This window comes from Lepidochelys olivacea, assembly GCF_965140295.1.
Source record: "Lepidochelys olivacea isolate rLepOli2 genome assembly, chromosome: 1".
NCBI classification, from domain to species: Eukaryota; Metazoa; Chordata; order Testudines; family Cheloniidae; genus Lepidochelys; species Lepidochelys olivacea.
Window position 1 is genome coordinate 347,813,130 of NC_140411.1, and position 17,162 is coordinate 347,830,291.

At 48.5% G+C, this 17,162-nt stretch overlaps 1 protein-coding gene across 1 annotated transcript in view; it reads left to right on the plus strand.

Annotated features, from left to right (window-relative positions):
• The first annotated feature begins 752 nt into the window (after positions 1 to 752).
• LOC311524754 (uncharacterized protein) overlaps positions 753 to 17,162 on the plus strand; it is a 214,824-nt gene continuing 198,414 nt past the window's right edge. The window contains exons 1-5 of the mRNA XM_084636213.1: positions 753 to 820; positions 1,783 to 1,845; positions 8,084 to 8,223; positions 14,927 to 15,107; positions 16,652 to 16,811. Of these exons, the coding sequence (XP_084492339.1) occupies positions 8,148 to 8,223; positions 14,927 to 15,107; positions 16,652 to 16,811 (417 nt within the window). The 5' untranslated portion in view covers positions 753 to 820; positions 1,783 to 1,845; positions 8,084 to 8,147. The remainder of the gene's footprint in view (positions 821 to 1,782; positions 1,846 to 8,083; positions 8,224 to 14,926; positions 15,108 to 16,651; positions 16,812 to 17,162) is intronic.

Genomic DNA, 17,162 nt, shown 5'->3' on the forward strand with positions numbered 1-17,162 from the left:
ATTGCTCAGATTCCATCTCAAACTCTGAAGTTTATGGAGGTCAATTCTGTGCCCCAACTGGCTTTCTTTAAAGGTTTTTGTAGCAGCTAATTGTCCTGCATCGCACTCTTTGAAATGGTGGCTGGTGGGAGCCTCCATCTTCAGACTGATGCTGTAGAACCTGCTTTTCTGCTGTCCCATCATTTATTATTATTTAATATTTATACTGCAGGAGCATTGAGGGGCTTCAACCACTGTCCCTGCCCCAGAGAGCTTATTGTCTAAAAGACAACAACTGATAGGTAGATGGGACAAGCAGGTTAGGTGGGAGAGAAAGAGGATCAAAAATAATAGGATGTGTGTAGTTCTCAGCCAATCAGGAGCTTTAATCACAACTCCTTACCTGTCTCGCCATTAGCAACTGGCAGTTTTCCATATGCATTATGTTAAAACCAACCTGTGCCAACTGATGGCGTCTCCAGTCCTATAGGGACATGGGCCCAAGTCCTCAAAGGTATTTAGGCACCTCATCCCCACTGACATCAATCTGCCTTAATATCTTGGTTTCTGTGGGAATCGTGACACTATATAGATTTGTTCCCCAGCAACGTGGTGCCCCATATATCAGATTGAGGCTTGGGGGCACATCCCTATGCAGAAGAATGAGGCTTTTGGGGTCAGGCTGAAACCTGTTTGATCTGTTCCCTCTGCAGGTTTACTGGTGACTATTTCCTGGAATTTGGAGGAAGCCGAGCAGATCCCCATCCTTGCATTAGTGCCCTCCTCAGGATCTGTGAATTTCATACGCAGCTGGAACCTAACCTCCATGCAGATTTATAAGGTAGCAGGAAGGGTGGAGGAGCAAAGACCCAACCCAATTCTTGAGCCAAAGCAAACTATTTTCTGTGGAAATGTGAAAAAGTTCAGTTAAGTGTTGGTGTTTGAATTCTGGATACAGGGCCTGATCTGGGCTATAAAACTTGGCTCCATATAGATGATGGAGTCGCAAGGACAGCATGGCTTTTATCCAATCTGTAGGCTGCAGCTGGTAGGTTATTCGGGGGTATGCGCTCCTTCTTCTGAAGCACCTTGTACTGTCACTTTATGGACCACTAGACTGATCTAGGATGGCACTGGCTATGTTCCAGGGTTGAATGAATCCTCCAATTGATTAGCAGCACAAAGAGCTTAACTGAACTGCCCGGTTTCATTGTGAGCATCCGCATTCACTCTGCTGGATTCAAATCAGCCCAAATCTTAGAACAAAACCACATGAATTGAGCCCGACTCAAATGTCAGTCCAGACCCACAGGAACCGAAACCAGCAAGTTTGGCTCTGTTCTAGTTATTGCATCATAGACAAATTCATGGCGGACTGTAACTGTGTCCGAGTCTGCACTGCAGAGCCTACGTCAGTATAGCTATGCTGGCATAGCCCCCTAGTGTAGACGCTGCATATGCCAACAGAAGGAGTTCTTCTGCTGACATAACGCCGCCACCTCCCTGAATGACGTTAGCCACGTTGACAGAAGAGAGCTTCTGTCACCTAAGTCGCGTTTACAGTGAGGGTTCTGCCGGCCTAGCTAACACTTCTAGCCAACAACCCAGCTATGCTGGCACAACTTTATCCAACCAGGTGTGATAAATCATTCCTTAGTCGCTACCGTATGGGCTGCCACATATCTCTGCTTCAGTGGCTTCACCGCTATAAAGAAACCTTACGGTCTACCTTTATTTTTGCTTGCTGACTTCATTTGGTGCCTCATGCTGCTAATTTGGTCCATTTTTCTCTTCTCCGTCCAGGCTGATTCCTGCTGTAGAAAGCTGAGATCCCGAAATGCTGTCCTGAGATACAGATCCTGTTTGGTGAGTGGCAGAAAAGGGGTTAACACCCCCCCCCCCCCCCGCCACACACACACACCTCCTCAGTCAACAGAGATGCATGTTCTCATTGCAGAGCTTGCCAGGGAGCTGGGGAGGAAGGGAACGGGGCTGAGCTTGTCAGCTAAAAGGAGCTTGCTCTAGCCTGAAGGACTGCAAGAAGAGTAGATACTGAATGCTGGGGCTGAGACTACCTTGTCCCTGAGAAGCCAGCATTTGCGATTGCACAAGGCCCCCACTCAAGCCAGCGTCCCACCTCTGTATGCGTCTTCAGAGAAAGGTGGTGGTGGTGGGGGAAGTCCATAACCCACCTGTGTGCAGCAGTAAAGCCATTTATACTTTCTTCTAGCCAAGCTTGGCCACAAGAGACCCTTTTTCCTTCATATATTTGAATGCAGAGCTTGCAGAGAGGCTGGCTGCCTGGCTTCTGCACCTGTGACCTGTTGCACAGACGTTGCTTTTTAAACCACTTTGTCAACTTGTTCAGTAGGGTTAAAGGGGATGTGGTCTGGTAAAAATTCATAGACATGTAACTGAATCCATTTCTGCCAAGGGATGTATGTGGGGTATGGCTCCGGAGCTGGCCCTTGTGCCCCTTGTGACCCGCCCCTTGTGCAGGCGGGGAAAGTGGGTATAAATGGCTATTGCTCTGCTTTGGCAGCATTTCTCCCCCTGGGTGCATGGGTTTAAATGCCTGTGCAAGCTGCCAGACAGACCCTTCAGGTTTAATGCACTTCATTTGGGCTCTGTATGTTCTGATGGCATTTTCTTGCTTTTGTATGAAACCTCTTGAGGACTTGTTTCCCCTACAACTAGACTAGATCCTATTAATGCCACTTTTTAACTGTATTTTATTGTTAAATAACATCACGGATGAAAAAGAAGTTTAAAAACCCACAGATTTAAAATGTTTACCTGGGTAATAGCACTTTGGATTAATACCTGTAGAGCATCCAACTTCCTTTTCCTGTTTGTTTACTTTTTGTATTTCTCTTAGCTTGGCTAATGAGTACAGAACGGTCAAATTCACTTTTCTTTCTAATCACTTTCACGTCCTGGTTCTCATGCAGTAGATAATGCTGCAATACTCAGGTTTGACTTCTGCTTCCTCTAAGTCATGACTAGGATTTGAAGCAAGGCTCTTCAGCGCCATACCCCGCATTGCTACCACTTGAGCCAAAGGAGTAAATCCATTAGGTTATAGTAGCAGCAGTAGTAGGCTGTTACATTGTGATGGGCTAGCTGCAGCGTGGTTGTGATATGCACTCTGAGTGTTTCACCAGAAACGCTGTTTCCTTTGAAATTGTGTGGGGCGGGGGGAAGGAAACTCTTCTGCTGGCCTTATGGTTTTCTAGATGTTTCTTTTCGTGAATCTATATTTTGGACTCATCTTATCCCCACACTGTTCCTGTGAGCCACAGAGTGAAACTGAGCCTTGAATTTGTAAACATGCCTATTAACAATTAAAATATCATTCTGTCCCTCTGAGTTCCTCCTCCACCCAAACTGGCCCATCAGAGCCACCCCAAGATTCTGGGACCTGGGGAAATCAAAGGAGAGCTCACTTTTCTCTGTTTATTGGTCCTCTTTATATTATATCCCACCCAAGTCTTAGAGAACAAGTTGTCCTTCCCTCCCTTCCTCCATGTGTGGCCGTTTGGATTATGATGTCAACATCTCCTTCAATGCACTTTCCTCCGTGCTCATTTGTGCACCATTAATCACTGGAGTGCTGCCCGGGAGATGTGGGGCAAAGCACAGGCCTGGTTCCCCAATGTGCCTTGTATTCTGGTTTGAGCTGTGGTTGTTGTTATTCCTATTGATTCATTGAATCGCAGAAGCATTTGCAATACAGATTCCCCAGTCACAGCTCAGAGCCCTGTTGTGCTGAGGAAAACGAGAAAAGGGTTTTTAAAAAAAACCTACCCAGGAGACTGTCACCTCTAAGAGGCGAGGTCTTTGGAATGGCTTGCACATCAGGCTTCTGTCCCATTCAAGCCAAGGAAATGAAATAGTAAGACAGGGTCTGAATTTTGCATTTAACCAAATACAGTATGACAAATACAACAGGGGGTGGAGGGGAAAAGGCTAGCTTTGCAAAGGACGCCACCTGGATCCTTGTAAAAAAAACCCAGAAGGGGCAGTATGGATGGAGGATGCTCATTGGCTTCTAGTTTAATGACAGGATGATTGGAACTCATTAGTTCACTGCCTGCCCTCCAGGTGTACGTACTTTCCTTCATTAAGTTACGTGAGCTGGATCGATGACTGCTGCCGTAAGGTAATATGGGCGTTCTGCATTTAAAGGCAGCCAGGGATGTGTTCTAAGGTAGGGGACCGATGTACCACATGCAGTTAAGGATGTGAATAGAACAGTAGGTGACAATGGACTGGCTGGTGTATATATGTACCACTGCCCATTGCTGGATGAAATGAGATCATCTCAATTAGGTGTCATAGCAGTACAGGGTCTAAAGAAGAGGTTTATAAAATCCTCCAAGGGATTTGACTGCACAAGTGAGCACCTCTGTGTCCAAATCCCTTAGGTGATTTTTTGGAAACCTTCCCTCCTACAAGCTAGTCCCCTTTAGCTCATATGTAGCAGCCTCTGCTTTAGAGGCAGATGTGCATGAGCTCTATCCCCACAGTTACCAGGAAATCCCAAGGGGCCGTGGCATGCAGCAGAAGGGATGTGGACAAATTGGACAGAGTCCAGTGGAGGGCAATGAAAATGATTAGGGGGCTGGAGCATATGACTTATGAAGAGAGGCTGAGGGACCTTGGATTATTTAGTCTGCAGAAGAGAAGAGTGAGGGGGGATTTGATAGCAGCCTTCACCTACCTGAAGGAGGGTTCCAAAGAGGATGGAGCTCGGCTATTCTCAGTGGTGGCAGATGACAGAACATGGAGCAATGGTCTCAAGTTGCAGTGGCGGAGGTTTAGATTGGATATTAGGAAACACTATTTCACTAGGAGGGTGGTGAAGCACTGGAATGGGTTACCTAGGGAGGTGGTGGAATCTCCAACCTTAGAGGTTTTTAAAGCCCGGCTTGACAAAGCCCTGGCTGGGATGATTTAGTTGGGGATTGGTCCTGCTTTGAGCAGGGGATTGGACTAGATGACCTCCTCAGGTCTCTTCCAACCCTAATCTTCTATGATTTTATGATTGCGATGACCAGATAATCCGAGGTGCCTGTTACTTGGTTGACTTCTCTGTTGCAATGTACGTTCCTGATTGAAGAACACGCTCTGTAACTTTTCGGTTCACAATTCTCGACGCAGGCACTCCCAGATCAGCTGGTGAAGCCTCTAAACCCCAAACTTCCCCTCATTAGAACTATATTTTTGGAGAAGAAAAATGTGTGGAGGGGAGATAGGTGCCACTGGGAAACACTGGAAAACGAGGCCTGTGTTGTGTATTTTCTGGAGGGACATCAATTATTATTGCTATGAAAATAGCACCTGGAAACCCAGCTAAGATCCGGTCCCCATCGTACTAGGCATTCTACAAACACATAGCGTGTCCCTGTCCTAAAGAGCTTACAATCGAAACAGACAAGACTGAAGGGAGGTGTTATGAGCTCCATGTTACAAAAGGGATACTGAGGCACAAAAACCTGCCTAAGGTCACACAATGAGTCTGTAACAGGGCAGAAAATTGAACTAGGGTTCCGCGAGCTCCAGCCCAGAGACTTACCCATTTTCCTCGTAGAAGCTTTAGTTCTTAGCAGTTCATTTGCTCCTGGTGTTTATTCTTTATTGGAATTTATCAAAAGCCTTGGAAGGATTTTTTTTAACATCCAAGTCATCTCCATAGCAACTAATGGTGATGTTACGAACCGATTATGATGGGAGATGAGGAATAAGGGGTAGGAGCAGGCTCACTGCTAGGCAACGAAGACCTACATTTAATGCACACGTTTCAAGAAATGGGAGGAAAAAAGAGAAAAACACATTAAAAGGCAGCGGAGTTGTCTGTGCACAGAATAGCATTCAAAGCCTTTGGTCTAGCTGGGCCAGTGGAGTGACTTTGCGCAGGGTGGACTTCACATTTCTAAAGATCTATTTATCCTTGCAGTAGAGCTGAGTGAAATTTTTTAGACTGATAGTTTATGTGATGAAAAATGCAGCGTTGGTCAATCCGGAACTATTTGTGAATTTGACACAACGGGTTTCAGCTATTCCCAAAACGGCTGGAGAAGAAGCTGCTGCTGCTGTCACAACACCTCACGACCATTAGCCAGTGTTTGCGACACTGCCCTGGGATCTGAGGGACTTACGTTTGAATCCCTGATCCGGAACAGACCTGAAACGGATTTTTTCAATTCACCGAAAAGTCCCCAAAATTTCAGTTTCAGTTAGAACTGAAAAATCAGTTATTTGCTGAGCCTCTAGCCTAGAGACAGCAACCATGTTATGGCTGCAGCCTGTTCTCTCTCTCTCTCACCGCAACCCGTACTCCCACCTCAAGACTTTACTTTCGTTCTTTCTTGTTTGCTGTTTTCCTTCATCTAAAATAGATAATTTTAGACTGAAACACCAAGGTTGTGCATGGAAAAAAACCAAGAGGTTTTTCCAAGAGGAATCAGCAGCTTTATTAGGTACTAATATAGCTCAGTGATTGCATGTTATTTACTGTAGGGAACAGTCCTGCACTGGCAGATAGCTGGGCTGGATGATGTATTAGGTCTTTTCTTTCTCTAATGTCTGTGATTTCCTGGAAGTTGCCCATAGCGACATCTGTGGCGTGTGCTCAGTCTGGGACAAAGAGGAGAAGCTTAAAATAGGAGAAGATCTCCCATAGTCCCTTAAGAAAGAATAAAACCCCTTCTGGCAATGCTGCAGTTATTGCTACTTAGAGCAAGGATCCTATAGCCTTAATGAGCAATCAGCATTTGTTATGGATTGTGTGCATCACACATGGACAGGAACAAGTGTTTTCCAGGTCCACAGCACAATGACGAGGGAAACTTGCAGTGGCTGTGTGCAAAGCTGCTAATTAGAGCAGTTCTCAAGCTACAAGCTTGAGGAACCCAAAGGTGAGTTGTAAAATAGCCTAATGAGAAGCTGAGTGTGTAGTGTAGGAAGCTGCTGTATGCAATGATCGCACATTGACTTTTGTGCTTTGAACATCTGAGACTTTTCCTTCCTATTAGAGCGACTGCTGTAATAAGGGTTGCAAAAGAGTTCTGTTCTAACACCCCTTAACTACACACACACACGTAACACTCACCGCTGGGCATGAAACAGCTCCTGTTTAGCCTCGGCCTGAAGGAGAAGGTTATTAATTAACGTTACGTAGGAGCTGTCATCCTGGATCAGATGTGAGGTCCATCTAGACCAGTGTCCTGTCTCTGACGGTGGCCAGCACCAGATGTCTCCATGGAAGGTGCAAGAAAGTTTGAATTATGGAGCAACCTTCCCATAGGGCAGCAGTTCTCAACCAGGGGTCCGGGACTCTCTAGGGGGCCGCGAGCAGGTTTCAGGGGGGGCTGCCAAAATAAACCAGATTGCAGGGCCGACGTTAAACTCCCTGGGGCTCAGGGCAGAAAGCCGAACCCAAGGGGGCTGAAGCCAAAGTCCGAGCAGCTCAGCTTTGTGGGACCCCTGTGGTGTGGGGCCACAGGCAATTGCCCTGCTTGTTACCCCCTAATGCCAGCCCTGGCTTTTAATCGTCTGGATATGCAGAAAAAACAGCTCTTGTGGCACAGGTGGGCCATGGAAGATTTTATAGCATGTTGGGGGGGCCTCAGAAAGAAAAAGGTTGAGGACCCCTGACCTAGGGGAAGTGTTTCCTCACCCCATGAGTTAGCGATGCACCTTGTGCCCTGAAGCAGAAGGTTTTATATCCCTCCAGTAGCTGCAGTTGCTTGGGCCTTCAGAAAATCAGGACGTCTCAAGTTGGATCTCCAAAATTTCGTGGATGCTTCTGAAAATGTTTCTCCAGGTGGTGTTAAATCTGGTGCCAGTTTGGAGGCACAAGTGATATGAGTTGGTAGTTCTCCTCCCAGTTCCTTGGGGGACAGGTATCCCTTGGCTGTCTCAGCCGGAGGCTAAGGAACGAAGAGGCCATCGAGACTCACTCTTAGTGGTCATCTGGCTAAGTGAATACTGAGGCCCATGGACTGGGCTGGGTGAAGGAAGCTAATGCTGCCCCATTGTCCTGCGGATCACTAGATGATTTCACTCGTCACCCTGCATTACGCCCTGTTTTCTCTTCCAGACACATCAATGTTCGGCTTGTACAATAACTCTGGTGACCTAGGAGGAGTTTCTGCCCTAGGAAGATGAGACTGTCATATGCCAAGATACTTACGCTAGCAGCCCTCTTGGCACAGGCCGAAGCCTTGGCTCCTCATGAAGGTACGTGTGTCACGTGCTGTGTCCAACAGAACCAAAAGCAGGGGAGCTAATGCTCGTGGCAGAGAAGTTAATGTCTTTTCCAGGTGGCTGTATTTGCTAGTGTAATGAGCTGTAGCTACCTGGGGGCACCAGTGGGGCTTGAACCTGGGATCTCTAGCCTCAAGATCACAGGCCACTGCCACTGGACACTAGCAGACTAGTAGCTAGCAGGCTAAATTGTCTGTGCAGCCAGCTGCAGATAGGATCGTATCTACTAAGCCAAGACACGTGAGCTGTGAATTGTGGGAAACCAAAGAGGATTGTGGGAAGTGCCAGACTGCATCGGTCCCATGGTCCATCCTGTCTCTGATACTGGCCAGTGCCAGACGTTTCAGAGTGGAAGAACCGCACTGAAGCAGATGTGGGATAAGCCGCCCTTGGTCCCCCTGCATAGTTCTCATCCCGATCTCCATTAGTTAGACTCAGTCAGTGTCCATCTGAATTTGTCAGCCACCAAGCAGACAGCCTTGGGGTTTGCACTTGTTTTCTGCTGGCTTTTCTTAATGCCACACAGGTCTCATCTGCTCCCTCTCTTTCCCTCAGCCACAATCTCCCCTCTGATATTTTCTTTGGCCCCACGTATGGCATTAAAAAGGATCCCCAAGAACTGCGTGTCAGCAGGCAGGGGCACTGCCTGGTCACTTGGATCTGTGCAAATGAGCGTGACATGCTGCTGCTCTGATCTGCTCGTGTTTTACGCTCAGCACCAGTGTAAGTGACCATCCCAGGCACATGGCAGTGTAGAATTAGCTCTGCAGAGTCCAGCCCACTTCTCTGTGTCTGGAGAGGTCCTTGTCCAGGGAAACCAGTGGGAAAGATGTAGGAGGGGGAGCTGTGTGAGTGAGTGGGTGAGGGAGGAGATCTGTGACCATGTGGGTCTGCCCATCTCCCCCCATGGCGAGGGAGGCTGTACCAAGGCCCTACATAGGCTATTTCAGCTACCAAGGGGAAAGTTTGCCTCCCCTTGTGCCCCACCTGCATCTCCCCAATGTCAGGTCCAGCTAGGTCAGCATAGGAGGCAGGTGCTAGGCACTGCAGTACCACGGTGATAGGATTTTAGTCTATGTGCTATCAGCAGCATGGGACTAAGCATAATGAGCTATCTCTCACTACCTAGCCCCCCACACCTGAGCGGGCATATTTCTACTCCGGGCACAATAGAATCGATGCAATGGGTTCACCAAAATCTGCTTTCATAATGTACCGTTGAAGCTTGTTTTGCACGGGTCTAGTGTCTGTGCCCTAGAGGATAATAGCCTACTAGTGCGGTCAGCTGATAGCATTGCCCCTTGGCTCAAGTGGTGAACCCCTATGCTAGGTGTAGCGGGGCAGTCACCCTGCTCCTGTGAAAAGGCTAGGCTCATTGGGGAAGCAGCCACAGCTGGGGCCATGCCCCAGTCAGGCCACAGCTGGCCCTATAAAAGGGCTATGAGCCAGGAGCTAAGTCAGTCTCTCTCTAGCTCTTGAGAGAGAAGGACCTGGCTGCCTGGGAGAGAAGGGTACCTGAGGCAGAACAGTGCTGGGGGAAGGGGGGGAGGAGCTGGGGAGGTCCAGCCTGGCAACTCCCCGCCTGGCAACTCCCCAGGCTGCAGGCCTTGACAGAGGCCTACGCAGGTACGGGGGCTAGAAGGAGCAGCCCAGGGTTAGGCAGAGGCAGCTAGTCCAACCTCCTTGCCAATGATGAGTGGTTTACAGACTGCAGTCTGCCCCAGTGAGCGGGGGGCTAGATAATGACTGGCAGTAGCCACTGAGGCAAGGTGGGGATAGAGGGTTGGGGGTTCCCCTGGGAAGGGAGACCCAGAGTGTGGGGGCACTGCCAGGGGGTAGCACCCCAAGGTAATGGGGTACCAGGGTCTGGGAGGGACATGGGAGGGGAGGGCAGCGCAGGTGAGACACCAGCCAGGAGGAGGCGCTCCGTATGCTGGAGAGCTAATTCCCGAGATGACCAGCAGGAGATGCTGCGCCAGTGAGTCATTGCTTTGCTACACTAGGGATGTTGAGGGCTATAGGTTCAAACCCTGCTGATGACCCATATGGGGTGTCAAGGCTGATTCCCCACTCTGGCACCTTGAGTGCAGAAGGTGGGGGCCTGCAAGGATTCTGAAAATTAATACTGGCCACTCCAGGCTTGTATTAAACTCCCAAGGTTACAGCTTTTCTCTGACCTTGGATGGGTAGATGCTGCCACCGCCCAAGTGCAAAAAACCCCTTAGGACTCAGGAAGGAGCACTTGCGAATTCTTCCCTGTGCGGTTCCCTCAAGCCCTTTCACACACCCCTCCGGGGAAGAGCTGAGAGAGAGAACAAAGGAAATCAGCTGTTACCACCAGCTAATTAAACTACATGTGTACAAACCTCTGAGGACACAAATCTAATCCTGTTCTTAAAAAAAGGGGGAAAAAATCTGGAATTTGGGTTTTTTGCTAGATTAAAAACAATTACAAAAATTAAGCATCAAGATAGCTCTCTTGAGGTCCAGCTTAAAGGTTACAAGCAAAACAAAAGCATTTGGGGGTTAGCACAGAGGCGTCCACAAGGCTTACAGAAATAAGAGAGAGAAACCTAATCATGTTTTTCTAGACATTTCCTGATCTACTTACGTATGTGGGGTTTCAAACTGAGTAGTTCTAGGTATGATCTGGTGATTTTCATACCTGGTTTACAGCTTTTTACAACAAAGCTTTAGCCTTGTCTGCTCTGTCCCTTCTCTCCAGAGAACAACCACAGACAGACAAAGGGAAAGTTTTTTTTCCCAATTTAAAAAAGTTGTAGCCCTTCTATTGACTCTTTTGGTCAGATGTCCACTCTCTTCCTTTTACCTATGGGCTTTTTTGAGCCTTTACAGGTAAAGCAAGTAGAGAACAGCTACTAACAGGGATTTTATAGCTAACTCTCTGGCTGGGTGCCCATAAAAGGGAGTTCCCCCTTCATTCATCACATGGGGTGAAAGGGCCACTACGACTGGGTAGTTTGAAGTGGAAGTGACTTTCTGCTGCTGAAACTCAGTTGCTAAGAAGTCCATAAGGGCCCCCATCCTGCAAGCTGCTTCTTACAGGCAGACTCATGCACTAATCCAGGGCCCTGCTGGTCTTTGGCTGGACATAAGGGGTCCAGCTCCCTGGACTATGCCATGCTCCACAGAAATCCAAAGAGGAACACAGGGTTTGCCAGACAGGACTGGGCTCTAAGCTTTTAAGAACGTGCCTGGAACTTTCTGAAAATTCAGCAAGGGGTTAATGGTAGCTTAGGAATTGGCTGCAAAATTAACTTGATTAAATTCCTGCCCGTCAATTAAGCCAATATCTTTGACTATAATGCTATTTAATTCGCAGCCTGGAACAGTGCAATAAATCAGCGTTTACAGATGTCTCCGGCAAACCTTTGATGGATGAAACGGGGTAGTTTCGGAAGTGCATGGAAAATTTCAAATAAAATCATATCCCCCTGTGATTAATATAGCTGTCTGTGTTGGTATTTGCTCCAGAAGGCACCAGTCCAGATATGCTTAACATCACATGCTTTCAAAGACAACATCACATGCTTTCATAGACAGCATCAGGTGCCTGATCCAACCAGGCCGAATGCTCTCTAGTTGCAGTGCCAAGCTGGGAGCCATAACGGGCTCTTATCAAGGGGTAGCTGCTTTTTATGGGGAGCTCGGGCCCTGCCTGCCTGTGACTGCCTGATGAGGGTCCCACCTGGGGGTAATTGACTGTCCCAGGGGACTGATTACTAAAGAAGCAGCTGGACCTAATAAAGGTAACCAGAGCTCAGTTAGCACGAACTCCAAAGGGAGATAGGAGACTGAGGGAGGCCTGAGGCAGAACAGGGAGCCTCGAAGGGGAGCTCTCTGGGGAACCTACCAGGTTGGGGAGCCTGTAAGAGGCGCCCCTGGAGCGGGGAGCCTCCTAGTCAGAGGGCTTTACCCCTCATCCCCCAGACGTTGGCCGGAAGCCCGGCCTGGCAAAATCTCCCGCTGTCCCTGGAGACGCATCACAGCACGCAGACCTCCCCGGACCTGAGACTCCAGAGAAGGATGTTACTCCGGTAGGGGAAAGAGGCCCAGCAGCGGGGGCTGAGACTGGCACCAAGAGAACCCTGGAGGGAGACTGGGTAGAGATGATCGCTGGACTCAGGTGGGGGACATGGTCAAAGAATGACCTAGTCACCCCACCGGGGCGTTGGGGTGAATGTTTTGTTCATGTTTCTGCCTTGGCTTTTCTGTTGACAAATGGGACTCTCTGCAAGGAGGGGCTCTCTAGCATGTAACCGGTGTTGGTACTTGCTGATACCCTGGATGAGGGGCAAATTAAGCAAAGGCTCATCTGCGACACTACGCCCGCCCACAAGGGGGCGTGCTGGCTCACGGCATATGCACCTCCTGTTATTCACAACAGAATTTTGACCTGCTGCTGCCCCCTGACACGAAGGATTTCAGTGACGCTATTCAGGATTGATCCGTCTTGAGTGGTCACATCCATCCGTGCAAAGGGGATGCAAACGACGATAGTAAGCGCCTACAGCTGCTCTGCCTGGGGTAAATGACAATTCAAGGAAGGCAGTGGAGGGTCAGGCCTCTTGCGGAGCACTGACTGTCTGCGCGGGTGTGTCTACACGCACAGCGAGCTGGAGGGGTAATCTCCACCTCAGGCAGATGTACCCACGCTAGCTCTGGGGGAACTAGCATGCTAAAAATAGCAGTGTAATCACGGCAGTACGAGTGGCAGGATGGGTTAGCCACCTCAAGCACAATCCTGTCTGAAACCTAACTCCAGCGTAGACATACCCTGTAAGTAATGATGACAGGATTACCTCCCTTGTAGGTTTTAGAGTAGCAGCCGTGTTAGTCTGTATTCGCAAAAAGAAAGGGAGTACGTGTGGCACCTTAGAGACTAACCAATTTATTTGAGCATAAGCTTTCGTGAGCTACAGCTCACTTCATCGGATGCATTCAGTGGAAAATACAGTGGGGAGATTTATATACACAGAGAACATGAAACAATGGGTGTTACCATACACACTGTAAGGAGAGTGATCAGCTAAGGTGAGCTATTACCAGCAGGAGAGAAAAAAAACCTTTTGTAGTGATAATCAAGGTGGGCCATTTCCAGCAGTTGACAAGAACGTCTGAGGAACAGTGGGGGTGTGTGTGTGTGGGATAAACATGGGGAACTAGTTTTACTTCGTGTAATGACCCATCCACTCCCAGTTTCTATTCAAGCCTAAGTTAATTGTATCCAGTTTGCAAATTAATTCCAGTTCAGCAGTCTCTCAAAGGAGTCTGTTTTTGAAGTTTTTTTGTTGAAGAATTGCCACTTTTAGGTCTGTAATCGAGTGACCAGAGAGATTGAAGTGTTCTCCGACTGGTTTTTGAATGTTATAATTCTTGACATCTGATTTGTGTCCATTTATTCTTTTGCGTAGAGACTGTCTGGTTTGGCCAATGTACATGGCAGAGGGGCATTGCTGGCACATGATGGCATATATCACATTGGTGGATGTGCAGGTGAACGAGCCTCTGATAGTGTGGCTGATGTTATTAGGCCCTGTGATGGTGTCCCCTGAATAGATATGTGGACACAGTTGGCAACGGGCTTTGTTGCAAGGATAGGTTCCTGGGTTAGTGTTTTTGTTGTGTGGTGTGTGGTTGCTGGTGAGTATTTGCTTCAGGTTGGGGGGTTGTCACACTATCAGCCACACTATCAGAGGCCATCTCTCTGGTCACTCAATTACAGACCTAAAAGTGGCAATTCTTCAACAAAAAAACTTCAAAAACAGACTCCAACGAGAGACTGCTGAATTAGAATTAATTTGAAAACTGGACACCATTAAATTAGGCTTGAATAAAGACTGGGAGTGGATGTGTCATTATGCAAAGTAAAACTATTTCCCCATGCTTATTCTCCCCCTCCCCCCCCCATATTGGTTCTTCACACGTTCTTGTCAACTGCTGGAAATGGCCCACCTTGATTATCACTACAAAAGGTTTTTTTTCTCTCCTGCTGTAATAGCTCACTTTACCTGATCACTCTCCTTACAGTGTGGATGGTAACACCCATTGTTTCATGTTCTCTGTGTATATAAAATCTCCCCACTGTATTTTCCCCTTCATGCATCTGATGAAGTGAGCTGTAGCTCATGAAAGCTTATGCTCAAATAAATTTGTTAGTCTCTAAGGTGTCACAAGTACTCCTTTTCTTTTTATAAATCCTAAGGACGGCCCTGCTGCCACAGGCCTCCCTATGTGACCTCAGGCTGGTCATTTAGGTTCAGATCCTTAAAGCAATACCATGAACCCTTCTGGACCGAGATCACCAACGAACTCAATGGCAATTAGGTGCCAAAGTACGTTTTGAAGATGTGGGCCTTAGTCTGTCTGTGCCTCAGTTGCCCAGTGAGACCACTGGAGACTGCGAGGTGCTCAGATGCTATGGCGACGGCAGCCATGTCATTACCTAAGCTGGAGAGATTTGCAAAGGGCTTGTATATCTGGGCCAGGTTCTGATCTCCGCCTTCTTTAGCTGCAGTATCATTAGGGGGGCTTACGAGACCCCGCCCCGCTGATGTTCCCTCAGATGGTTTATACGCTAGCTGGTCCGTTACAAGCTCTGTGGAACAGAACCAGCCTCTCAGCCCACGCAGCCGCTCTGTTCTTCTCCTCGCAGCATGTGGGATGGCGGAAGTGGCCGACATCTTGTTCCTGGTGGGTGAGTCCTGGAGCGTGGGGGAAGGGAACTTCCGGCTGATCAAAGACTTCGTCTACAGCGTGGTCCTCTCCTTCGAGAACGTGGCAATGGGCAAAGAGGGCGTTCGGCTGGGAATGGCACTCTATGCGGAGAAGCCAAGGTGGGGCAAACCTTCATTTCCTGTCAACACAGAGAATCTCTAAGTCCCACCTCTGTCTGGCAGTGAGGCTGGAGTGGATGTATGTGAATCGTAATCCATTGAAAGACACATTCAAATTTAAAACAGGAAAGGTGCATTTAAAAATACCGGGGCTTGGTCTGAGGCCCCACCGGATGCCATGGTGGTGGGCAACTAGGGTGACCAGACAGCAAGAGTGATAAATCAGGAAGAGGGTGAGGGGTAATAGGTACCTATGTAAGACAAAGCCCCAAATATTGGGTCCGTCCCTATAAAATCAGGACCTATGGGCAACCTTATGCACCCCTAGCTGTGGTGGTGGTGTTTGAAGGCTTGGAGAGCTTATATTGAATGATTACTTTCATTTGGCTCTTCCACAACTCAGCAGTGAGATTCAGCTAAAAGCTGAAGCCTGGAACCGTCCGCCTGCCATCCAAATACGCCCCCCTCCCCCTCCAAAATGGAGGATGACCATACCCTGGATCCTTACACAGCAAAGACACAGCGATCGTGTGCTGGTAGCTGACATGATTATTTAAGGGTTGGGCTTCCTGTGCATTTTCCAAGTTCCAAACTGCAGCCTGCTGGATTGGGGTGACAAAAGGCCCAGACCCTCACAGGTTTCCTCAAACTGAATTCAATGGGAGTTAAGGGCCTGAATCCTTTTAAAAATCTGCCTCAGAGCCAGCAAGGGGCCGTCCCTTGTCCCAGTAAAACTGTTTTGGGGAAGCTTCCCAATGCTGCCCTCAGTTCCATGCATACAAGCAATGGCATTCATAGCCTCTTTGTCATCTCCCTTCCTGGGGAAGCCAGTGGAATTGCGCTGGCATAGAACTGGCATCAGGTTGAGGAGAACCAGTCCCAATGGGCTTGCGTGGTGGAAAGCACCATCAGCCTCCGTATCGTTTAATAAAGCTTTTCAGATTCAGCTCGGTTATTTCGCAGGCTGACCTGGGGCTGTAAAATGGGGGTGTAGGTGCTTGAGCTTGGATGTCTACACCTCAGCTTTGCAGCCCCGCGAGCCCGAGTCAGCTGACGTGAGTCAGCAGCGGGCGTTGAATTGCTTTGTAGACAGAACCTCAGAGTCATAGATTCCAAGGCCCGAAGGGACCATTGCGATTGTCTGGATAGCGCAGGCCATGGAACTTCCCCAGAATAAACCCTAGAGCAGATCTTTTAGAAAAACATCCACCCTTGATTTAAAAATTGTCTGGATTGGAGACTCCACTGTGTTCGACTGGTAGTAGTGGTAGATGCCTTACCCCCGGGGCCCCACCCCTGGAGATCAATATCCCTCATTCAGTGGCGTGACATTTCAGTGCGAAGAAGGGGAACAAAGAGAGCTGGCGTATCCGCCCGTGATGTCCTTTCACTGACCCTACGTGCCCTTTCCTTTCAGAAGGAGCTGAGGTTTGGCATGCCGGCCTATGCCTTCAGATGTTGTATTGTATGATCCCTACTGTGATTCACGGGGGATGCAAAATAAATGCTCTCTCTTTTGCGCCCCCTTTTCTTCCTGCTCCCAGGATGAGTATTGAGTTGACGGATTACGTCACCATCGAGGAGGTATTGGTGGCCATCAGGGAGCTCTCGTTCCAAGGGGGCAATGCAAAAACAGGGGATGCCCTGGTGTTTGTGGCCCATGTGGTCTTCAGTCCGGCAGCAGCAAGAGGAGATGCAGCAAAGGTCAGTCCCTCCCATATGGTCATGGGTTGAATTCAGGACTTCTGCATCTAAGAGCATGGGCCTTTACCGCTTGAGCTAAAGGAACAGATTTCCTAGCTTGATGGCAGTAGCAGACTCAGGAATCTGTGTACATGGCTTAGCCTCTAGAGGGGGACAAAGAGCCACCCTGCGTTAGGGCCGGTTACGTGACAAACAGCTGACATGGCGAATGGATTGTGTGTTCCTGGAGGGTCTCCTTGGAGAACATGTAGCCCAGCTTGGCAGAATAGCAATCAAATCGGGCACTGCTGTAATTTCTTATTAAAGAAGCCCTCTTCTGACTGGGTCGCCCGCTTCCCCAAATTGAAATGC